Source organism: Solanum lycopersicum, chromosome 11, assembly GCF_036512215.1.
Source record: "Solanum lycopersicum chromosome 11, SLM_r2.1".
Classification (NCBI taxonomy): Eukaryota; Viridiplantae; Streptophyta; class Magnoliopsida; order Solanales; family Solanaceae; genus Solanum; species Solanum lycopersicum.
Window position 1 is genome coordinate 8,997,340 of NC_090810.1, and position 25,388 is coordinate 9,022,727.

The 25,388-nt window shown below is 33.6% G+C and overlaps 2 protein-coding genes across 3 annotated transcripts; one reads left to right on the forward strand and one right to left on the reverse strand.

The window, feature by feature from the left end:
* Window positions 1–509: 509 nt before the first annotated feature.
* On the reverse strand, window positions 510–16,820 carry LOC101266589 (probable hexosyltransferase MUCI70). Its single transcript, XM_004250335.5, has 7 exons — window positions 15,877–16,820; window positions 11,444–12,232; window positions 9,545–9,894; window positions 2,896–3,107; window positions 1,354–1,610; window positions 1,086–1,264; window positions 510–1,000 (listed from the first exon to the last, which is right to left on the reverse strand). The coding sequence occupies exons 1-7, from the start codon at window positions 16,142–16,144 to the stop codon at window positions 914–916; spliced, it is 2,142 nt and encodes a 713-aa protein (XP_004250383.1). The 5' UTR covers window positions 16,145–16,820; the 3' UTR covers window positions 510–913.
* Window positions 16,821–19,440: 2,620 nt separating this feature from the next.
* LOC101266895 (uncharacterized) lies at window positions 19,441–24,321 on the forward strand. Of its 2 annotated transcripts, none has more exons than XM_004250336.5 (3): window positions 19,441–19,676; window positions 21,408–21,478; window positions 23,555–24,321. In XM_004250336.5, the coding sequence occupies exons 2-3, from the start codon at window positions 21,410–21,412 to the stop codon at window positions 24,131–24,133; spliced, it is 648 nt and encodes a 215-aa protein (XP_004250384.1). In that variant the 5' UTR covers window positions 19,441–19,676; window positions 21,408–21,409; the 3' UTR covers window positions 24,134–24,321. The 2 variants fall into 2 exon arrangements, with proteins under 2 accessions (XP_004250384.1, XP_025884047.1); XM_026028262.2 differs by having other exon boundaries at window positions 19,660–19,804.
* Window positions 24,322–25,388: the final 1,067 nt, after the last annotated feature.

The following is a 25,388-nucleotide window of genomic DNA, read 5'->3' on the forward strand; positions in this document are numbered from 1 at the left end:
TTGTTTTATACTAAATCAAACACTACCACATGAATTAACATAAATTAGGACGAAGGAAGTAGTAGTTGTGACCGAGAATTATAACATACTACAAACCCCTCTATATTGTTAAACAAAACCTTCTAAGAGGAAAGAAAAAGAAATCGACTCAGAAAACATTCTATGGCAAAATTCAGAGAAGGATCGCATATCGAGAAGTATGATGTAAACAATCTACCCTAAATCCCTAATGCAAGTATAAGTAGTTGCCTCAACGACTCAAACCCATATATAATTGCTCCAAAGCTCCCTTCTATTGAGGAAAAAAATACACATCTATGTAATTAATACATTGGCAACAAGTTTTATTAAGATACGTTAATTCTCATTCAATAATTTAATTTTTATCCATCATGATTGGTGTAAATAGTGAGTGTGCTCATCACAAAGGGTAAAGCCACTTAAAAGTTGGAATTAAACATGATAAGACTATAAATTGAATGAGTAAATAGTATCAATTGGTCCAAATATTAGAAACAATAAATTGGCACCCTGCTTCATAGAAAAAGAATACATATAGTATCAGGTATTTTCTTCACCAACTCATGTAGATACAATGGAAAATTAATAGGATGCTTTAACACTAGGAGTTGGTCAAGGCAATGAAATTAATAGAATGGAAGCTGTAATGGTGGTAGTATGTTCTTTGCACCAGAAAGATGAGATGATGAGCCAGCAGAATCCACCTTGCGTTGCTTTATATCGATAGGGCTGGCATGTGTATCGCTTTCTCTAGAGAATTTTGGTAATGTACAACAGACACAATCACAATGGCTATGGCACGATGACCCTCTTTCCAGCAAGCAACTACAATATAGTGACGCGTATAACAAAAAAATTGAATCATCAGCCAAAACCAGGAGTCACTCAGCTTTTACTCTGTCTCAGATTGAGAGAGAATATTCCTCTGCTCATCTGATCTGTGACGGAACAGCTTAGCTATCTTTCGCCTTTCACAATCCTACAATGCACATACTAAGTGTTAGACGAAAAGGGAAGGTTGTCTATCTCTACAGTTGCACTTGGAAGGAACTTAAATTTCTCACCTTGAACATGTTGAGATAAAAAGGTTTGTCTGGGTTCATCTTTCTCAACTTATAGTATGTATATGCAAAACTCAGTTGATCACGGGGAGTAAACCGGTCAACCTCATTGAACCATAAACAAGAAAACAAGTTTGACATTGGTGTGTGAGCCCTCACAATAAAAGATCCTTCTGGTACATCTGTCAGAAAAATGTAATGACATTTAGCCAATAAGAACACAGAAGCAGAAAGGTATTGCAAGAAAATAAATATAGAACAGTGAACGTACTGCTGTGAAGAAGCTTGTTTGGATCAGATGCATTAAATCTTTGCAATCCATCAGCCTGGTAAAATGCAAATTGTTCATCTATGACAGTATGATTGTACTTGTTAAGTTTCTTGTTTTGGGCTACTTCTTCCCACACACAATGCCTGTCATAGTGATTGGAAATTGCATATTCATAACCTTTACGCCACAGAAAGTACTCCAATATGAGTAGGGGATCAAGCTGCAGCCGAAGCTTGCTATCTAACCATATTGAATACCTGCATAATTTCAAATGAAAATGCTTGTAAAATGTTTTTGAAAAAATAAAATAAAATTATAAGCTACTACGATAGAAATTCTCCCCTCCACCTCCTCTTTCTTTAGAGAGAGGTGGTTCAGTACGCAATTCACATTCAAGCATCTCAACTTTTTAACAAACAAACAGAAATTTAGAAAGTTCAAGCAAACAATTATATGCATAGAAATGGAAGGCCCAAAAGAGAGGATAAAAGAGCATTTTACAACAGTATCACTAGTGGGTTAGATGACCTCATCATTCACCCTTTGCTACTCCATTCAGAGATAATACTGCATTCTATTACATGCAATGTGGAGTAAATTATATGACAGTGGGTATCCACTACATGTTGGATAAATATGGAAAGGGAAGAAAAGGGGTAGGCAAGCAGTAAGATGAAGGCTGAGAGATGTGTGTCATTAACATTTTAGGTTGTATCTTTCCCAACACCACCACACAAACAAGGGAAAGCAGAAACCCAGGCAAATTATGGAATCCTAAAAAAATAGCTACCAAAGTTGAGAGCACCAATGAGTTGATTCAAAATTAGCACTAGGAATCCTCTGAACTATAGTTATGGAATTGCCAGTTCACATAATTGACTTTTCCAAATATAGTTTAGTCCCCAGTAAACAGAAGGGAAAGGGTAATTATTGCCGATCGATAGTAGACCAAATTCCAACAGTCTCTTATTCAGTACCATCTTAGCATTTTGATTATTTGCAGAAACTAGTACATTTGCACTCATCGGTTGACTTCTGTCTACACAATATCTTTTAAATGGTGAAAACAACACATTGCTGCACCACTCAAAGTGAAAAAACATTAAACCCAAAAGAGAAATTATTTACTTGAAGTTCTGCCACTACAGTGAGACTAATCCCCACTAAAAACCAAACCATCATAAGAAGCTATCCTCAATCTAATATTCGAAAAAAGCACGCAACAATTTTTCAACTAGATAAAAAAAGATGCTAATGGAACTGGTATTTTATGCACTGCAGGAAGCATGAAGCTAATGCTGAGAATGTACCAAATACAAATGATGTCCCTTAAATTAAATATTAAGCTAGTGCAGACAACTAATTGCATTGAGAACGAATTTGTTTTTTCCTTCTTTTGTTCTTTTATTTTTTTGATTTGGTAAACCCCTGATTGGAAGTGAATATTGAGTGCTAACTAACCATAGCATGGTATCATACAAGAAGAATATAAGCAGTAGCATACCACAAACAAATAATATACAAGATTGTAATTCCAGTTACCTGGCTGAAGTAAAGAGTCGATGAGACAATAACTTTGGTATCTTTCCCACTCTCCGCATATCAGAAAATGGAAGATTCTTTACAACTACGATCTTCCATAAACCTACAAAGCCCATGCTGTCTGGCATCTTACCTTCAGCTGTAAGAGTTTTTAGAGTAACTTCATCCACAAACATAACGAAGCAAACATTTTTCTTTGATATACGGGAGACCTGGAAAAGAAATTTAAATTAAGAAAATGCTATACAATGCAGCTAACGATAAGTTTAGGTAAAACAATTCAAAATCTCGTATACACAACTGCAAAAGCTATTGATAGAACCGAAACAGGTGAAACACAGTAGACGGTTTCCCCTTCTTTTTTTGATAAGTAGGTCATCCACAAAAGACTCTACAACAACAACATACCCAATGTAATCCCACAAATGAGGTATGGGAAGGTAGAGTGTATGTAGACCTTACTGCTACCTTCGGAGAGAAAGAAGCTGTTTCCGATCTAGATGCATTATAAACCTTAACTGAAATGAGCTAGGAGCAATGTTTTCAAAAATGGTACTGACAAATCAGTTCAACTGGTTTAACAAAGTTGCCACACAACTGGATGGGCTACAAGTCTATTTTTCACAAAGAAAAAATTGGTCAAACCAAGAAAATCAGAAATCCTGTAGAACCAAGACTGAACAAGCTGTGACTCTCTGAGGTTTTCATGTTCTTTCGGTCTATTCTTCAGTTTTGAGTTAATTCTTGAACATAAAGACGATGATACAAATAAAATACAAGTGTTTAACATGGCTAAGAAATTACTCCATCTTGAAGGAAAGTTTAAGCCTGCACGAGAGAGAAAGAAGAACAAAGCAAGGAGAAAACTGCTTATGATGCTAACATAATACCCTCTCAGCTTCATTTGTCAATATCGAGAAAGCTAATTTGCAAAGATATAAATTTGACTGATCACATCACAGTGATGATGGGGCTTTCACTGTTAGCATGGCCTATAGATTGGATAGCAACCAGCATAGCAGAAGCCAGTAAAGCTTGTGAAGGAACATGTGGAGAAACTCAGCACCTACCAAGGTAAAATGTTTTAAATGGTTGGTTCTGAGGGCTTGCCTAACACATGAAGTCCTGAAGAAGAAAGAAATGACTATACTATCTTGATGTTCACTGTGTGGGAAGACAGAAGAGACCAACAATCATTTGTTTTTGCACTGCAGTTCCACAGCACAGATTTGGGCCATATTTTTCAACTACAGAAAACTAAGTGGAGTATGCCTGTTGAGTTGTTGGATTAGGGGGAGCAGCAAGAGACAGAAGGCTACGTGGAGATTATTTCCCCATGCATATGGTGGACAGTTTGGAGAGAGAGGAATTGTAGAAATTTTGAAGAAACATCCAAGTCCTTTCACAAGGCTAAATGGAATAGTAATGTATCTCTCTTATTTTGGTGTAGACACATAGGTTCAGAGGAATCAGAACAGCTGGTAGAAATTTTAGGATCTCTGTAAGTAGTACTTTATCTGCTCCAACTTTTGAAGGTCCAGCATTAGCATCTCCTTGCAAGAAAAAAAGCTTGAGGATAAGAATAAGGGAGATAGGATTCTGGCGGGGTGATGAAGTTGAAATGACAGGGTGAAAGAAAAGGGAAAGATAGACAAAAGAAAGATAAGAGTTTGATAGGTGGAAGTGGTGTTTCGCATGTTATATTGCATCTTTGGATTGAAATGGGTCATGGCACAGACCATAAAAGAAGCACATATTAAGTGGAGCTTGTGGAGAGATGAAACCATCAAAAGGATCAGGCTAATGATCCCTGCTGCTACCTTCTGGGTTGTTTGGAACGAGAGGAATAGAAGATGTTTTGATGGAACCTCAAAACACCAAATCACTCCTTCAAAACTAGATGCTCGCTCTTACTCTTTTGCTGGTCTAAATTGGCTAATGTTCTAGCACTGAACAATTTTTGGAGTTAATTAATTTCCTTCTCTTAGACTGACATACTGTAAAGGGATTTCCTCTTTTTTTTCAGCTCCTTAATCAATTTTTCTCAGTGTAAGTTGTAATATATGCATCTTCTTGATGCCCTTTTATTAATGAAATACCTTGCTTTATTAAAAAAAATATTTCAATGAAACAAAGGTCAGCAGTTTGCTCATTCACTGGAAGGATTCTTCGAATTTGCAGTCCTTTGTGTTAAATGTGTCTCGAGCACATTGGAAACTACCAAACAGCATGATCAACAACTGGAATTCTATTTTATATGAATACTTTCCACCTAACAGACTAGCACTTGCACATCTTTTTTTTTTGTTGAGAAGGTGACTAGCACTTGCAATTTCACATTTGTATCTTCTAAAACAGAACATATTCCCTCAATCCTATTTTAAAAGACCACAAGATCTATTCGACAATACACCTTTCTATATTTGGAAACACTAAATAGATTGACAAGGAATTTGAAAATGCTAACATTAAGGGTAATTTTTATATGTTACATCTGCTCTTCATGAAGCAAAGAAAGAGCATGTAATTTTTTTGGGGGGGGGGTCTTATGTCTCCAAATAAAGGAAGAAAAACAGAAATGTAAAAATATGATATTAACAATATAAGACAGGAAGGACTTCGATGGAACACTCCAAAAACTTTTCAAAAGGTTCCAACAGCTAGATACAACACAAGAACTCCGTCTAAGAGGTAACATACTACTAGAGAATAGACTTTAAATAATGGAGAAGGATGGGGGTTTTTATCAAGAAAAGCTAAGTTGCTCGGACTCGGGTGCGCGTATCCGATGCAGATGCGAATCCGAGGGTGGCAAGATCTAAATTTTAAGATTCGGGGGTACTGATCCAGGTATGGATACGGGTGTTGGGATTCGGCTAAAAATTCAAGATTATAAAATAGAGCTATATAGATATTCTAAAATCTAAATTATGGAAGATCTTCTAGGCTGTCTTTCCCAAGACCCCCACAACTTCTTTCAAGCTCCTTTGTTCTTCCCCTCAAAAAAAGAAAAAAGAAAGTCATTCAAGACCTTCCACCAACTCTCCTTACAAATCATTGCTATTGTCTACCAAAAGTTAGAACACACCCGCTTAAATTCTTAGTTTCTTTTTGTTTGGCTTGAAACAAAAGGACTAATACTGAAGGTATGCCATTCCTCATGTCTTTAAATCTGTTTTATCTTTTATCAAAATCTTAAATTTCCCCCAAATCCATGGAGTCTGATCAAAGTATCTGATGTGGGTTGATCAAATCCCACACGTATCCTGCACCCGTCTCGTGTTGACACTGGTGCGGCAGAAAAACTAACGGGTCTGCGCAACTTAGAAGAGAAGTAACCGAGATAAGGGTATTGCTAAAAGCGGATGGGCCAGACATATAAGGAGATTACAAGTGGCGGTATCTAAAGTGACTTTTTAAATGAGGATAATATTTTCATGATTTGCTGAAAAGGACATACGAGCAATATGACGAAAAGTAGAGAACCTATAACAAAATGTAATTCTCCGCAAAAGACACCCTATTTTTTATACAAGCATGGACTAATAGGTACACAAAAAGAGAAAAAAACAAGAGGTTATTCTTTATGTACTCATTCTCTAGCCATCAAACATTCCCTAATTCCTCTACTTTCATATACCCTACATGAGGGACTAGAGGAGCAGCATCCCAATGCCTTTTGTCTTCTCCTCCTTCTTTTAAAGCCCCAACTGTGCAAGTGCACCTTCAGTTGTGCCGGATATAGCTAACGGTAATCCAAACTAATTCAGGATGATCAACATAACAGTCTCCACCTAATAATGTAGCAGCAGGAGGCTACATCTTCACCCGAACATGAATCACCAACTTACAAAAGTAATCCTCCTCTTCTTCAGGTTTTCAACAATCAATATTGCTCCCTTTGCTGCCGACATGCAAAGAAGCAAATTTTTCTTGGGACCGTACGAATCCAAATAAAAAAATGTGGTAAGCTTGACTCCTTTATGGTGGTACGAGTTAAACTGAAAACGTGTCATCTATCCTTGCTCCCATCTCCATGAAAACGGATCAATAAGTGATATGCTCTGCTTATATAGGAGCTCCACCAAGCTTGGGAATTTGTCAATTCCTCAGTCCAGTAGATTCCACAATTACCTTAAAACCCAATGAATTCAGCGCTCATGTGTCCGTCGAATCTATTAATACTATCATTTTTCTCTAACTTATAAACTCAGTATAAGAATCAGAAGGGAAATCTCAACACATTCTCTCCACACCAACTGTGACCCTAATAATATACATGCTTCCATCTCCTACCCTAAGGATATTTAGGACCCGTTTGGACATGATTTCAGTGATTTGAAGTTAAAATTTTGTTTTGACTTGCAATTCGAATTTCTTAAGTAGTAGTTTTTTCCTCATAAACATGAAAACCCTACAATTTATGAGAACTATCAAAAAACGTCTTAACCTTAAGGCTATCTTACCAAATGAGCAACCCATATTCATAAACAAGGTACTAGAATATCCTAAGGTGCCACATTAATAAATCGCATATCTCCATGTTCCTTTAAATAAATGCTTGCGATGATCATTCTCAAAAAAATAAATGCTTGCAGTTACATGTTATTACAAACTTTAAAATGCACACAAGTTTACGAAGATCTGCTAGTCCAAAAAATCAATAATAGTAGTAACTAACTATTCTTTAGTATAATCCTTTAACATGGTCCGGGCAATCTATTCACGTCATGCACAGGTCTTTCTATCCCTTCATAATGCTTCTACACTCTGCACCCGAATAGTAGATTGATATTTTATTTTATAAGTAGAGGTATTACTCCTTATGCCTCAATTTATGTAAAGGTGTTCCATTGACACGAAATTTTAAAAATAAAATGAATAATTTAGACACATAACCTGTACAGAGCTTCTAATTTGGTAATAAGATGTTACTTTAGTTGTCAACCTTTTTTTGGCACATAAGCTAGATAACTGCAAAGTACCAATATTGCTCTAACTACCCGTAATTAATTAGTGGTAGTGAGAGCAACACACGTCTTTTTCATTTTTTTCTCTCCTACTAACGGAAATGAAGTTATATATCAAGTGGTCCAGACGTCATGTCATTGAGGGTAACATTAGGATGCTAATTTTGAAAATGTTAAAGGTGTTGTTTCTCCTTGAGACAGTTAAAAAGTGTTTGTTCTCACTTCAGTCTTCACACATCTGGAATCTCTTTCTCAACATAATGGGAGTCACCTTGACAATGCCTAGGGTAGGACAACAAGGAAGTTGCCACAATACTGGCATTTATGAGTTTGGGGAGAGGAAAGGAAGAAAATTTGGAACACCATCCCTTTAGTGATTTGGTGGATCCTATGGAAGGAAAGTAACAACAGAGTTTTTGAGAACAAATTGGGGTATTTTACTGCCATTAAGAACAGATGTATATCCTTTACTAATTTATCGGTGCAACATGGCTATTGCAATAATGTAGGATCCCATGCTTGACTTTCTGAGCTCATTACATAATTCAGTAATGTAGCCCCTACTGTTAATATTTTACAGCAATGGTTGGTGAGATCAATACAATACTTTTAACAATTTAAAAATATCTCTCAGAAAATGGGAAAGAGAGAGTAATAAAAATGAAAGAGCAATATTTTTAGTCCTCCGTGCCCTATTCAGATTGCCACAGCCTATTTCTCAGGAGGTGTCTAAAGTGATAATGTTGGAATATAATTATAACCTGTATACTAGTGGTAAAAAGTTACAAGGAACAAAAATAATAAAATATCTTAATAATGAGTATTTTTTTTTTTGATGAAGTAATTAGTTCTATTGCAGGCATCAAGTAGATGCATAATAGTTACAAAAGCTTAGTTGCAAAAGGTCAGCTCTCCTTACATTGTTAATTGAGAATCAGGGAGCGGACATGGTTCAGAAATGAATCAGGGCAATCTAGAGGGGATAAATAAACCCAACTATACAAAAACATGAGGCAGTTAGCTTTTAAAGATTGGTAGGTAGTTGATATTCCATCAAAGCATCTTCTATTCCTTTCGTTCCGGATACTCCAAAAAATGGCTGCAGGTATCATCTTCCAGATTTTCTCAATAATGAGTATTAGTTTGAATATTTAGGAAAGAGCAATAATTTCATTGAATCATTTAGAAAAAACCCTGTATACCGGAGGTATACCAAAAGTAGGGGAGGCGTAAACAAAAATGTGACTGGTTATATGTTTTCGTTCATTTCTGTTGGATGCAGGGATACTAAGCTATATTCTTGGCTAGTCAACTGCCATAATGGCTTATTACTTTTTGAGTTAGAGAATACGAATTAGGAGCTTCCTTTAAGTTTTTTTTCTTTAAGCAGATCAACATCTTACATGATACATCTTGACAGAGTATATCCTAAGGATCTAAAGGAGATTAAGCACTACTTTACTAGTAAAGCTTCTCTTTCTCCTGTCAGCTTTTGACCAGTTTAACAAAAGGGTGCACAAGTTCCTCCTAGCATCGACATGGAAAATACAATTTTGCTATGTGTGTACCAATATACACGTAGGCAAAGTTTCATGAGTTAGCACCCATGGAAAAAAACATCTAAAATTGTTATCTCATCCAAAATTACAAAAACTAAAGAGAGAAGGATTTGGTCATACCATTTTGCCCACTGGTATTCTCAAGCGATCCGAATTTCCGAAGATGCATGAAGCTACAGCAATGTGACAACTGCTAATGTATTTTGCGTCATCTTCTGCCAAGTCAAATCCGGTACTTGGAGTTTCTTCAGGGCCTCGAACAAAACCACAGTTTATTTTTTGATTGCGTGCAAGAAAAGATTCTTCCCGTTCTTCCATACTTTGATGCCCAGAAAATCTAGGTTCCCAGTTTGCATCGTCAAAAGGTTTGTCCTCTGTTTCTGCGTACTGCAACGAAAACCTTGAAAATTTTCGACTTTCCAGAGGTTCCACAAGAAGGGCACTAGCATTCAAAATTTTCATCTCACAAGCTGCAAATGTAAAGCATGATTACTTAAGTTCTGAGTAAGGGAGTGAGGTGGGCTAATCTCCAAGATTTTGCACATAAACTCATTCTATTAATCAAATTGCAAAATGCAAGAAGTTACAGAAATTTCCTGATGTTTGGAAATCCATAAATCTGAGATTCAATGTTTCATACAAATGACAAAAAGAGCTTGAATCCTGGCATGCTGCCTTGTCAAGATCCGAAGTTTTATGCTTGACATGAAAGACTGCTAATACTCTACGGAACCAGACCATGATGATTGTGACGAGCAAGGCAGAAATCACACTTTTAGCTAGCAGATTAGCAGACTGGAAAGTGAGTACAGTGAGATGGCTAAAATAAAAGATTTTGAGCAACATCACTCTGCTTCTTAGACGCAACTTATCATACAATATTCTACTCTAATACCTTTCTTTTGGGGGAAGATTTTTAGAGATTCGGGAAGACTCTAATCCCTAACTTTTTTTACAACTAACATGCTCTAATACCTAACTTCATAATTATTATATAAATTACTGAGGGGTCGTTTGGTAAAGTGTATAAAAATATTGTTCAATAGAGTGTATTAGTAATGCTTGTATTAGTTATGCTTGCATTAGTTATGCGTAAATTATTTCTTATGCATTGTTTGGTTTGATGTATTAAAAATAGTATGCATTGTATAAAAATATGATTTACAAAGTTATCCTTCACAATTATGGTGGAAAAGATGTAATAGTGCTTTAGAGGGGTAATCAGGTTTTTAACCATGCTTATGCATGTATTAAATTCCTTTGCATTACTAATACCTAGAAATTCATGGTATTAGTAATACACTCCTAATACACAATAGAGCATTAGTTACACTAGCATGAATAAGTGTATCAATGCATGCATTATTTTTGCTAATACGCTCAAACAACCCCTAACAGTATCCCTCCTACTATAATTAGCATCTCAATATGCTTTACATAAAGATGCTCAGCTAAGCTTAACTTCCCAATAATATACATCGAATCAACTAAAATCTTTCTCTAATCTAGCAAAATATCCATGACTAGCCTATATTAACCTCATCACAAAAGCTCAAATTGTAGTTATATTTTATGAGAACTATTCCTAAGTATGATATACTACATTATTTAGTGAATCTGGTTGTCTTAATCCTTCTTATTTACTTCATCAATTATACATATAAATATATATAGGTGAATCAGGATCACTTGCATCCCAGAACAAGTCTCTATTTTTACAGACAGACTTCTAAATTAATTATCCAGCATGTAGAGGTTGAATATCAAAAGTGCCTTTTCTTTAGGCTGAGAGTAATAAGGAGCAAATTTATTAGGTAAAGCATACAAAGCGCGCTTAAGCAAGTTCGCATAAGAAAATGTTCCAATGTCCCCAGGCACATCTTTTCAGTCTTCTCTGTCCATGTTAAAATCAAAAAGTTCAGACATCAAGTTAACTCGAGGAATACAAAATTGTCAGAAGACAAAATAATCATAAAAATAAAGTCACCAGGCACCAACAAAAATAGAAAATAATGTTACCATGCTTCCTTGACTTCCTTCTGGGTACTGGCCGCTTTTCTGACGAAGACTTCTTTGAGGGGTGACCATCAATGAAGCTGACACGTCCAGAGTTTGTGTTAGATTTTTGGTGATGAGAACTTGAAGAGGATTCCTTATTGGAAAAGTCCCTGTACGTTTTACCAGCCTCTTTGGCATGATTTTGATAGTTATTTCCTGCAACATGTGTATCAAGAAAATGTCTGTCATTTATGTCCTGGGATTCGGCAGCAACGGTATGGTTCCAATCTTCATGATCACCATCATCATATCCATCTGTATGTGCATCTTCTAAGTCAATTCCATCATCATATCCATCATCTGCATCCACCAGTTCTGTTTTCTTTCCTTTGTCAGCATCACTCAATTGCTGGTTTGGCAAATGATGTCCATCTTGTGAGTGCCCAGCATTCTCCAAGGAAGCTTGGTATCTGGCTTCATATTTTCTCAACTCATCGCGTCCAGCTTCGTTGTATAAACCATTTCCACCATGATCCAATCCTTTTGAAAACGACTTCTTGTCACCTTTCTTCCCATCTGGAGGACTTTGCTCCTTATTCAAGTCACTATCTTGATTCCGCTCCAAATCCTCCTCGTTGTAATCATCATCCCTTCTCCGGTCATCCTTATCCCAATAACGAGAATCCCGGCCATGATTTACTGACCCATGTCCAAATTGGAGAACCTTCCCTTGTGTCCGTGTCACATTTGTAAGAAAATCTGAATCATTTTCCACATCACCATCATCTTGAAAGTGATTATTATCTAACTCTGCAACAGCATCCAGGGAAACTTTCTAAATATTGGAGAATTGATTATCGAAAACTTCCACTTAATTTTTTTTCACAGGGATTTATTTTATCAGATTCTATATTTTTCATGTACAAAAAAATAGAAAAAGTGATGTTTAATCGCTACATTAGAACATCACTCAATTTTAACAAGACAATTATATCATCAAACATATATTATGATACTTTATGTAAAAGATAAAAATGATTAGATATCAAGATAATATATCAAGATATTTTTAATCAATAATTATATATGTACAATTTTTGAGATATGTGATAATGTCATCTGTATAAATGTTCTTAAAACCTACTAAAATTACTCTTTTTTTTCTTATGTCAGTCCATTATTGGAAAGATGCATCAGATGATGAGCCCATGCGAAAACTCTCTTTTATTGGCGCCCGATAGGTAGGCTATTAGACTGAGTCGAAAGCCTACATACGCATAAAGGGGTTGCTCAAAAGCTTAGAAAGATTATTTATCCACACGCGAAGCGCAGGCAAATTACCTAGTATATTTCTAAAACAGAACTGGAAGATTTAGCCTTAAATGTCCAAAACAATGAAAAAAGATACAGCTGAACACACCGGAACATCATATGCAGACCTTGCTTGTTTGTTTTTAACTAAATATGCAGACCTTGCTTGTTCTATTTCTTTAATTGCCATCCATAGTCAACCATATTTTAAAATTTTTTGACTCTAACAAGTTGATTGGGGCATCTAGCTTTACATTTATGATTATTTATTTTTGTTAACCCAAAAATCTCCAAGGGAACGCACAATTTGGAACCTGGTAAATAATGGGTCCGCCCCTCTACCCTCGGGAATCAAACTCATCACGTGCGTGCAATCCACACATGCTACACTCGCATCACTAAACCAAATCCCTGTGGACAAATCTAGTTTTACATTTATTATGTTGTCATCTTTAGTCCTAAAATTCTAAAAATGTAAAGGGCAAGTTTCAAGAGATGCACAAATTATAGATCATGAAGCCAAATCCATACATCATTCCAAGTTTGCCAGTTCTTCGTTCACAGATACATACTTTGCCTCATAAACTCAAATTATATTTTAACCTCTTACTTATTAAAAGTATCACTAAATTCGTACTTGGAATACAGGATACTTCAACATACTGATTCACACAATTTGCATGCATCCCAAAAGCTAATATATCCCATGCACGTGAGGCTTCAACTCCCACATAATATTACTACTCTCACATTCTTCTATGGAACTCACATTTCACTTTGTTGCATATTTATTAGCAAGCCACTCCTGTAGCACTCTTCAATGTAATCCTCTATGTTAATTATGATTTATGTGTTATATTTTCATCTATCATGTCATTCTTCCTAAAAGTTGAACCTAGATATCTGAATAGCCTGCACTTGGGAACCACAATCCGTGTAATCTTACTTTACCTTCATTTTTCTTGTGACGAAATTTACTGTGCATATGATTTTTTGACTTATTTAAATCACCATAATAATTAAAACTCTTTTCGCTCAAGAGTGCTTCCCCGTAGTTCCAGCATCCGTTTGGTTCACTTACAAGTTCTGTCAATTAATACATCATACTCTACAAATAACAACAACATACCCAATATAATCCTATATGTGGGTCTGCAGAGGGTAGAGTTGTGCGCATACCTTACACCTACCTTAAGAAATTGAGAAATTGTTTTCGATAGACCCTTGGTTCAGGAGAAAGCACATTAAAATAAGTCAAAACAGGAAATAGCTAAACTGAAGAAACCATCGTGGCAAGATACTCTACAAATAACATCTACAGACGTACCGTAAAACTTAATAAGCCCAAATATTGTTTAGTAAGTTCTTACCATTAATTACCAATTCATCGGCATTTTTGTACCGTTCTGGTCCTTTTTCTTTTTATGACAAGGAAAACCCGCAGCCGCTACCATTTGGGTGCACTTAGGATAAAACTCCCACTCTTATGCAATAGCTCACAAACCACACAGGAAAAGTAACCCCTCACTAGGCAAGCCTAGAGCGACGAACTTGACCCAGAAGGAAAACCCCTTGCTTTCACTAGCTAGGGGTTTCAAACTTGAGACCTCCAGCATGGAAGTCTCAAGCCCAAACCACTGAGCACTTCGGAGGATGAGCGTTCTGGTCCATTGTGAACATTCAACCTCATAACAACGTCATAATGTGACATTCCCTAAGTCGGTGATACTTAAATGTAGTCTAAACTAAGAAACAATGTCCAATTAAAAAAACTAATCTTCTTACCTCAGTTTAACTCAATTTCAACTGCCGAAAACCAAACTACTTATAAAAGGAGAAAAAGCCAAATTATTTAATCATTACCACTTTGGCATAAGTCGTTAACTCCCCAGTTCTGGTAAATAAATAAACTATGAAATATTACCAAAGTAGCCAACTTTCAACTTCAGAATCATGTTGCAACCATTTTCCAAGTCATCTACTGTGTTTTCAAAAAGAAAAAGAGTCATCTACTGTTCTTTTTTCTATTTTTTGGTTGATCATGAACTCTTAAAACATTCAATTATTTTCTTAGTTATCTATCTTAATTTTACCCAAGAATCTTAGTTTAACTTCAGGTCAAAAATTAAGAAAACTAAGACTATCCTCAAATGTTGTAAACCTCACAAAACTTAGACTCCCATTTCCACAAGAATCCTTTAGAATTTGCACTATCTAAAGACCAAGACTAACTAGGGCCACAGAAACCCACAAAATTTGGCATTCTTGTGTTTATAATTACCCTAGATCTCCAACTACTCGAAAACAAAAAAAGCTAAAACTGCTAAACCTGTACACAATTTAGCATTCTTATTTTTAAAATCATCAACATTTCAAACAACCAAACCAAAACTAACCGAAACTGTTTATAAGCACCAGTATCACCAAATCCCATTTCAAGAGAATTCTCCGAATTTATACTACTCAAAAATTGCAAACCGTCAAACTTAGCATTGTGAGTTCTGCAAAATCCTCTTAAATTACCTTTTTCATTTCTTTTTTTTTAAAAAAATAATAATGAAGTTATGGATTCCATAGAAAGGCATCAAGGAGATGCATAGTTACAGGAGGACTACAAAGCTAATAAAATACAAAAACTGTGCTGCACTAGTTACTCCGGACAACATTGTCCAACAAAAGAGATTAACTAAACATTTAGCTTTAAAAGAGTGACTTAGGAGTTAACATGCCACCAAAACACCTTCTATATCTCTGATTCCAAAAGGCTCCAAATAAGTAGCAGAATACTTACATTTACTCACAACCAACAAGAACAAACCATAACCTTTAGTACACTATAGCAAGTACAATCTCATTATAGAACTAGGACAAACCCATCCAATTACTACCCACCGGCCAACTTGCACTTCCACCAACCCATACTACATCCTGCTACAAACCACAAGAACAAAAATCCGGCCTACCCATACTAGACAAAATGAGCTCACAGTGAGTGTTGTAGCTGAGTTTTCACCTTTTAATCGTATTACGCTGAACTCCTAAACTTGCAAAAAACTTCCAACTACCCAAAAACCCAACAAAATCTAGCATTATCCAAATGTAACAAAATTCGTAGTCGATGATAGCACAAGGTGCCAACTAACCTTTATTTTGAGATGTGAAATAGAAGAAAGCAGAGACGGAAACAACAAAAGCAACGAATAGAATAACGATGATAGCACCAATCGAGATCTTGCGAGTAGTAGACTTCAATCGACGGTGATAATTCCGCGATTGCTGCTGCTGCTGCTGTTTACTCGAACGAATCCCAACCGATACATGATCCGATGCAACTCCGTTCCGAACAACTCCACCACCACCACCACCATTGTTTATAATACCTATAGCACCCGATTGTCTGTACTGAGCCATTCGAGCATTGTAGAACCAGAAAACTTCGTCTTACACACAAGTTGACAAGGGTTTTTGTAGGATTTTGAGAGCAAAAGTGGAGATCTTTTTCACCGGAAAATGATGAAGATCGCACCGGAATAAGGAAATCAAAAACACGAAACTCGTGGATTCCGCGCCGGGCTTTTTACATACACTTTTTTTATTCACCTCTTATAAATATATTTGTCAAAATCTCTATATTAGATCCAAATTAACACAAGCCATTTTTCTAATGACTTGTTTATGATTTTCATTTGGCATAATTATTATAAGTATCTTACTAAATATATATATATTTTCCCTAATAATTATTTCAATCTTTGATTGGAAAATGATAATAACATTATTTATGACGATTTTTTATTCCAACATCAGTATCCTTTTTAAAATTTATTTTAATTTTAATATATATCAGTTTTCCATATGTAAAGCTGAAAATTTATGAGAGAAAAAATAGTCTCGTTTATTCTATTATTTGATCAAAATATTCAAACTAATTAAAATTGAGTATCTTTGGTTATTTTTAAAAATCAATTAGAAAGTTTTGTTAAAATTATGACGCAAAAAGATCTTCGTTAGGTGCACTTGAAGAAAAGTACCAATTTTAGATGCAGAACAAAAAAGATAATTGAACCTCAAAATACTAATTCTTGTTACAAGACAAATTTATTGTTTGGTTAAATTTAACTAATAAAGTTTATTATAAATTTGATAGAAATAAAGATATATTATTAGTTTAGATAAATTTAAAAGATCAAAATGATTTTAAAATATTTTAAAAGGATTACTTTAAATCTACTCCAACTTTAAGAGACTATTTTTATAATTCATGGGGTAATGAACTTTCTATTAAATTAATTATATATTGTTGCTTGCAAATTCCACACATTAATTTAATTTTTTTACTATTATTGGCCACAAATATAAATATATACGAAAATCACTCAATATACAAGTGATGTGGCAGCTCTTTCTTCACTAAGGATTATGTTTATTTATTTTTTATTATTATTATTGATTTTTACATTATTTTTTTTCATTTAATTTATTCGTTTTAGAAAGATTTTTAAAAATACAATATTAAATAAAGTATTGTTTCTTAAAACTCATATTAAAGTATTCATACGTCTCTATCACAACAGTTTATATATTTAAAATACTTTTAATTTATTAATTTTATGTACATTATTTTCTAAAACTTATATTAATGTATTCATGCGTCTCTATCATAACAGTTCATATATTTAAAACATTTTTAGTTTATTAATTTCATGTATATCGGAGCATCAAGAATAACTTAGCACTTGATCTTCTCATCAAACCACAAACAAGACAATTTTTATCCTAAAATAAATTAAACCTCTAGATTTTCTTTTTCTTTTACTGCATCCAAATAAAATTGATTTAAATTTTGTATTGATAACTCATTAATTATCTCATATGTTTGCTCAATTATATCATTAATTGTAAAATCAGTATACATATCATTGAAAATATTTTTTTACATATATTAGTAATTGATCATTCAAATTGAAAGTGAAAGATTTTAATCTATTTAAAATTTGATCAAATTCTAAAAAGGTGCTTATATTTTCTCCAAAAAAAATAAATATAAATTGCTCATTTAAAATTTTAGACATACATCACTACTTAAATATTTTTGATTGATGAATAAGCAGACCAAATGAGTCATGGCTGTAGAATAATGTGTTAACAATACTAACATAACAAATTTGTTTTGAAGAAATAATTGTTGAGTCGTTGGGTATACTGTATTAGAAGAAATAATGTATGTATTAATTTTGTATTAATAATAATTTATTTGGCATATTTTAATTGATAACTAAAAAATCAAGGTGTGTATTATTAATATACTTGAAGATGATATTAATAATGCTAGCGATTTTAATGTGCATTAGTTTGGTTAAAGACTCAATTATTCCTTAAAATATTTTTTTATATCTTTTCTATCATATTTGTGGAGAATACCTTTGTAAAATATGTTATAAAAAAAATTATGCAATGCATACTATTTTTAATATACCAAACTAAACATGCATAGGAAATAATTATTGCATAATTAATGCAAATATAACTGATACATGCATTACTAATGCTAGTATTTTTAATGCATTTTATTTAGCATTTTTTTCATGCACCATATGAGTGTGTAAAAATCAAAGCAACCAATAAACTGAACAGAGAAAATGTTATTAATTTATTTGGTTAACGCATGTTTGTAATTATATATATAAAAAAAATTATCAGGTTATTTATTCGATTTTGATTTTTTAATACTAGGCTTATTGATATATCAATTAAAGTTATAGTAATTTACTCCTTTACCTCTACATAAAGACTAAAATTAATATCAGTACCTTTCTATTTAGTACATTTTATTGACCTCAATTCATATTATTGTTTTAGTTCTTTTATTTGTATTGCACTAATATTTTTATTTTATGAGCATGATATAAAGTTACATTGGTGTCTTATCACACCAAATTGTTGGAATAGTCATACATATTGGATAAACTTTAAGGACAAAAAATTGGCAAATCAAAAATTGATTATTAAAAATATCATATTAATTTAATTAATTATTAGTTTAACATATTTAAAAATTGAAAACTAATTAAACGAACTGATAATGCATAAAATCAAACCGGGCCGATCTATCCATGCTTCTAATACACCCTATCAACAATCTAGATATTTTTCGTTGGGCCATAGATATTTTATAAAATAATTGGAAAACAATTGAGAAATCTCGTTTGATCATATAACTTGTCATTATTTGATAAATATTTTTTGAAAATAATTCAAATTTCTAAAAAGTAGAAAAAAATAGCTTTTATTTTTTAAAATCTTTTAAAAATAATCACAAAAATTTATATCTAATAAAAACATCCATCATTTATAGTATTGAATTTGAACTTTAGTATCCTAGTTGGTCATATAAAATTTATACAAGTTTATCATGTTTTATTCAAACTAGCTTTTTAAAGTCATTTTCAATTGCAAATAGTAATAATACTTTTTCCATTTATCTTATTCTTATTATTATATAATTATAACTTTTCACGAAAAATATGCTTTTTATAAAATGACAATAATAAATACTTTTTGAATATTTTTAATAGTTTTTTATAAATTATATATTTTTTTTAAAATGAATATTTAATTCAAAATCTATGACAAACATGATAAAACTCAAAAATGATTTGCCAAAAATATTTATAAATTCGTGATTAGATAAGTTTGAAATTTCAAGCCCCCGATATAAAGATGTCTGACTTATTTGTATTCGCACGAATCCAAATTTAATCGAGACATGGAAAAAAAATTTAAATTTTTGATAATTAGCCATTGATGGTCAAAAACTAGTTGAGCTAAGCGAAAGGACATAATTGGTCTTCGTGTCCCAATTGAGTGTAGAGCTCAGCTGTTTCAACATTTTCTTGTGCTTCCCATTCATTTCTTGAAGCAGAGCTGGAATTTGAATTCTGAGGTAGACTTCTAACTTTTCCTTTGTAGTATTTGTTTTGGAGTTTTGGGTGTTCCTTTATTTGGGTTGGATTGAACCCTTCTATGCCTTGGAAGCTTTCTGCTTGTGAATTTGTTCTCCAATTCCTTTTAGTAAGTTGTTTTCCTCATATATTGATTGTTTATCTTTGGACAAGGTTGCTGCTTAAAGTTTGTGCATTTTGGTTTCACTCAAATATTTTAGGGCACTTGTTTAACTGAAAGTTGGGTTGATGCATAAGGAAATTGGTAGGGTACAAGAAGATGAAAACAAGGTTTAATCTTGGTTATGTATTCCGTTCCGAATAAATAACAAGGTACTTCGGTTAGGAGTGGGAACAAGTTATCGTGGGATTAGTTATTCCACCGTTTACATGGGATAACTTATTCCATTACTAAAGTATGAATGGTGGGATAGATTATCTGGAAAAAGGACAAATATACCTCCGAACTATTGTAAATGGTACGTAGATACTCTCCGTCATACTTTTGAGACATTGATGTCCCTGTCGTCCAAAAACTAGAGCGTACATGCATACACTCTAACGAAAGACTAAACAGGGACACACGACACAATCTTATCCATCTATCCGATGTCAGGTCGTTGGATAAGATTATGACACATGTATGTCCGTTAGTATAAAGAGTATATATACGCTGGTTATTTGACAGTAGTGTCCCTAAAGTATGACGAAGGATATCTGCATACCATTTACGATCAAAGTTCGGGGGTATATTTGTCCTTTTTCCCTAAATAATCCCATGACGGCCTAATACCTCCAACCAAACACAAGATAAGATATTACTATACCTTATACCTCACACTATACGACTCCTAATAGTTTAAGAGTGAAAGTTTCTGAACCATTCATGAACATTGCAGTGAAAATGATTATAATGTGAGAAGGTCAAATGATATACATAGACAGACACTAAGCAAATGCTGATTGTGAGTTTGAGTTATTTGACATGTGAGTTATCGGGGGAAAAATTGAGTTAGAGAGAAATTAAGTATTACTACTTGGTATCAAATTAGAACTCATGTATGTATGTATGTATGTATGTATAACAAGTGGTTATTAAGAAAAGACGAAAGAAAATTGGATAATCGACTTGTCATCATTCCAAATAAGAGTAGTTGTTGCAGTACTCTGTGAAGAGGATTAATTGTATAAAGGTTGGGATAAAGTGGTGAGTTTGTTCCAAAATAGTTTACAAAAAATATAAATCTTTGGTCTCATTCTCAACACTGAGATATATACCACAAAACTTATAAGTAGATGACTTGATTCAAAAGGATTGTCTTGGTAATGTGGATTCTGTATGTTATGTTTCTTGATTCTACGTACCTGATTGTAAGTGCTGCAATACCATGATACAACGATGATTCGACTTGTTCTCATGTCATTTATTAGAGAATGTTATTTTATAGTGGGTCCTTACTTTATCCAAACAAATTCAATAGTTCTTCTATTGCTGCTGGAAAGTACAAATTCAGTAGTTGTTTTATACTCTATTTTTTATAAGCGAGATATAGGTTTTGGATTTAAGCAGTTTTATGGCATGAAAATTTCAGTTTCTGAGTGCATTTCTGAAGTCCCACATTGTTACATGTCCTACCTTAGTGTTCTATATGGGCTGCGAAAAGTTCGACGTTTCTTTTAGGTCTTCGAATGTCTTCCATATCTACTCATTCAGCCTGTGCTTTATGGTGCAGGGATGCTAGGAAAATCATTTGCTACTCCTGTGCTGACCTTTAACTCTGCATCATGCTTCTCCTCTCCTGGTGTGAGTATAACTTCTTACATTTTTGTAGTGGCCGTTGAGTGGTTAGATTCGTCACAAGGGGTGGAATTTGATCCCAAGATTCATCAGTTTATATTCTCTACTTCTTACTGCTTATATGAATGAGATTTTTCAGCATTAATAAAATTATTTACCATATCAAAAAAGATTCGTAAGTTATGGCTGGGGTCATTAGATCCAAATTACTATGCTAATCACGTCATGTTCTATTTCTTTCTTTTATTACTCCGTCCTACTTTATGTGACGATACTAGTTTTATACAGAGTAGACAATGCTAATTTGTCTTATATAATATAATAGTAACAAGGATCCTTCAAGGACATCTGATAGCAAAGTTATGCTTATATCAGTTGTAATGAGAGGATATATTACAATATCGGTTGGAAAATAGATACAGAAAACATCACATCAATGGTAATAGTTAAATAACTTTTATATCCTGAAAGTTGTGTATAATAATTGTATTAATGGAGCACCGAGGGTGTTGTATACTAGTCAATGAAGTGGGTAATAATCATGAGAGAGTAGGGTTCAAATGTCAGCACACACAAAAATGCTATGTGTTTTTTCCCATTAGTCTAAGTTTTGGGGGTACAGAGTGAACGATATATGTACTTGGAGATAACAGGTATCCAATGGAATAGTCGAGGTGTGCCAAGTGGTCTGGAACTGCTACAAGAGAAAGTATTAATGGAATGGAGTCAAATAATTTGAAATGAACAAAATTGCAAGTGTGTCATACAAATTGTAATTGAGAGTTTTCATTTTTAAAGTTATGAATCAATTAACTAATTTTATCTTTGTTATCACTCATACTTGTGACTTACAAACTCGGTGAACTTGTAATAACAACAACAACATACCCCGTGTAAGCTCAGAAAGTGGGGTTCGGGGAGGGTAAAGTGTATGCAGACTTTATCACTACCTTGAAGGTAGAGTAATGTTTCCATTAGACCCTTAGTTCAAGGAAAAAAAATCTAAAACAGTATAGAGAGATAAATGACGGAAATGAAGAAAGTCATGGCAAATATTATAAGACAACCTGACAAATCATCCTAAACAGTAGTCATAATAAGATAAAACAATAATCGAAGGGTAAAAAACCAGATATAATAACCAAACTCAAAGAAAAAGAAACTACAAGAGTAATACTATCACTAATAGTACGACTAATAGTATAAAAGAATAAGCGAGACAATGCTCAACTATCTAACTAACTTCCTACCCTTATCCATGTCCTCTAGTACCTCATATCTAAGGTCAGCTGAAGCTGCGTTATATCCTGGCTAATCACCTCTCTGCATTACTTCTTCGGCGTACCGCCACCCTTCTATCCATAGCCAAACTTCTGTGAACTTGTGATGTTACAAAATCTTCAGCTAGTCTATTTTTGTGGAACATCTATGAAATGAATTATAGGGAAGTAAATAGCAATTTTGTGACATGTTTTGGTATGAGAAGGGGCTGAAAAGAGCAGAACAAACAAATTTTAAAAGGTGTTTTATAGCCGACCTCAACTTATTTGGGAATGAGCGTAGTTGATTAATGGATCAATTGATTCTTTCAGATTTGAACCTCAGAAAGAATGCATGCTGTTAAGTTGAGTTCTTTTTTTTGTTGTTGGCCTTACATTTTAAAACCAGTCTCTCAGACTTGAAGTTTGTCCAGCCAGTAGTTAAGATATAGTCTAAGCACTCTCCTATGTGGTTTGCGAGCTATTGCATAGGAGCAGGGTTTTACCCTGTGCGTACCCAAAAGGGTAGCGGCTGCGGGTTTCCCTTGTCATCAAAAAAAAAGAAAAGAAAAAAAAAAGATTCAGTCTAAGGACAGATCATTACGCAGGTAATGTTAATTTAATAGCTGTGTGGTTGATGATTTTTAGCGAATGATTATCTGAGGATTCATATATCCGGACAACTAGTTTTTAGTCGTGGAATAGTTGGTTTTCTTGATAACGGTAAATCTTTCATTCTTTATATGATGTTCAGTCTTCTATATAACCCTAATATATTCTCTGGTGAAAACATAGCTCATACTTTCTGTTTCTTACTCTACAGTGTGAGTCCATCTCAACAACAGCTAACACTCTAGTAGGGTATGTAAATTGCTCGAGTAGCATTACATTTAATGTTACTAGGGGATCTTGGACGTCCAATTATCCATTCAAGAAATGGACGTTGCATTCAACAGCTACTGACAATATAGTATTAACTGAAGAAGAGAAGAAAACGTGGAACGATAGCAGACAAGCTCTTTCTGCGTTAAAATTTAGCCCAGAGGAAGAAGACAAAATATTAGGAAAAGCATTTGGCCACATACATTCGCCTTACTGGTATGAAGAACGGAAGAAAGAGGTTCCACGACTAGAAGTTGTGAACGAGATACTGGATTATCTAAGGAGTTTAAGCCTTACTGATGATGATCTCACTAAACTTGTCAAGAAATTCCCAGAAGTTCTTGGATGTAGCCTTGAAGATGAAATGAAAACCAATGTCGAAATTCTGGAAAAACAATGGGGAATTGAAGGTAAAACTCTGAGAAATTTGCTTCTTCGAAATCCAAAAGTTTTAGGCTACAATGTCGATTGCAAAGGTGATTGTGTGGCTAAATGCACTCGCTGTTGGGCTCGATTCTAGCTGCATTCTTGTGTTTCATCCTCTATACCTTTCTTTATGTATAACTTTCGCCAACCATTTTATCTAATTATTCAAAATCGAAAGTAAATTCATACAAGTCTGTATTGCACTGATATGTGACTCAAGTTTAGATCACAAAGGATGTTACAGAGACAATGAAATGAAAAAAATCAGAGCAATTTTTATAACTGTGATTTCATTTCATGGTTTTTGATTTTTTGAAGTTGTTGTATACCAAACCAAACGTTTCTTTTAAGTTTGGTTCGACTCGATTTTTGATTTTTTTATGTCCAAATTGGAGAAGAGATATTGACTTGATTCATCTATACACATTTTTACAGTTTTTCAAATTTTTGAGGAAATGAATAACAAATCAAAGACCCAAATCCCACTAAAAATATTTGCAATAGCTTTTTTAACTCTACAATTTTTATCTAAAAAAAAACAGAATGAAAAGGAAAAGTTGTGTCACAATGATTAATGAGTCTAGCAATTATAAATGCAGATTGAACATAGATTAAAATAAGATGAGCAAAATGGTTATAAGAGTTTCTAGGAAAATGATTTTCTCATGTTAAAATATCTTTGCAGGGTGGCTCAACAATCAACCTAGTAAAACATTTGCCTCGAAATTTTTTTTATATTGAATTGTGATTTTAATTTCATGTAAAACAATATTACAGAATTTACGTAAAACTAAATAAAAAAAGAATACTTACTTTTATTAAAAAAATATTTTAGAATTTTGAATTAAATAACTTAAATTGTATATTAATATAAATATTTTTTACACTAATATCCAAGGTAATGTATGGCAACAAATGACTTAACTTCTTGTTAACTAGAATTGATCCTTACTTTATAAATACTAAAATTAAAGATTTTATGTCTTTAAAAAATACTACACTAAAACTAAAACTAAAACTAAGTGTATCTGATAACAAAAAAATCTTAAACTATTATTCTTATTATGTATATATATTCCAGTTATCTTAGTAAAATTTAGATTTAAACCATTAATTTTAGTGAGACACCTTTGCTCTTACTTATGTACTGGAAAAAATTAGGACTTATATTGGTAGAGTATTTGTTGAACGACAATGAATAAAAGGTTAGTAATGTATATACACACATCATTTAAACATTATATTTATAATTACATCCTGTATGAGGTAATACTTAGATGCCAACAACGATTATCCTGTTGCGAGAGATTTCATTTCATCTTTTCAAAGAAAGCAATGACTGTACATAA

Coding starts and splice junctions, on each gene's coding strand:
- LOC101266589 (XM_004250335.5), bottom strand. CDS start 16,144: ATGGCTCAGTACAGACAATCGGGTGCTATAGGTATTATAAACAATGGT. Junction 9,895..11,443: donor AAGGAAGTCAAGGAAGCATG/GTAACATTATTT, acceptor TTACATTTGCAG/CTTGTGAGATGAAAATTTTG. Junction 1,611..2,895: donor CGACTCTTTACTTCAGCCAG/GTAACTGGAATT, acceptor GAAATTATGCAG/GTATTCAATATGGTTAGATA.
- LOC101266895 (XM_004250336.5), top strand. CDS start 21,410: ATGCTAGGAAAATCATTTGCTACTCCTGTGCTGACCTTTAACTCTGCA. Junction 21,479..23,554: donor CATGCTTCTCCTCTCCTGGT/GTGAGTATAACT, acceptor CTTACTCTACAG/TGTGAGTCCATCTCAACAAC.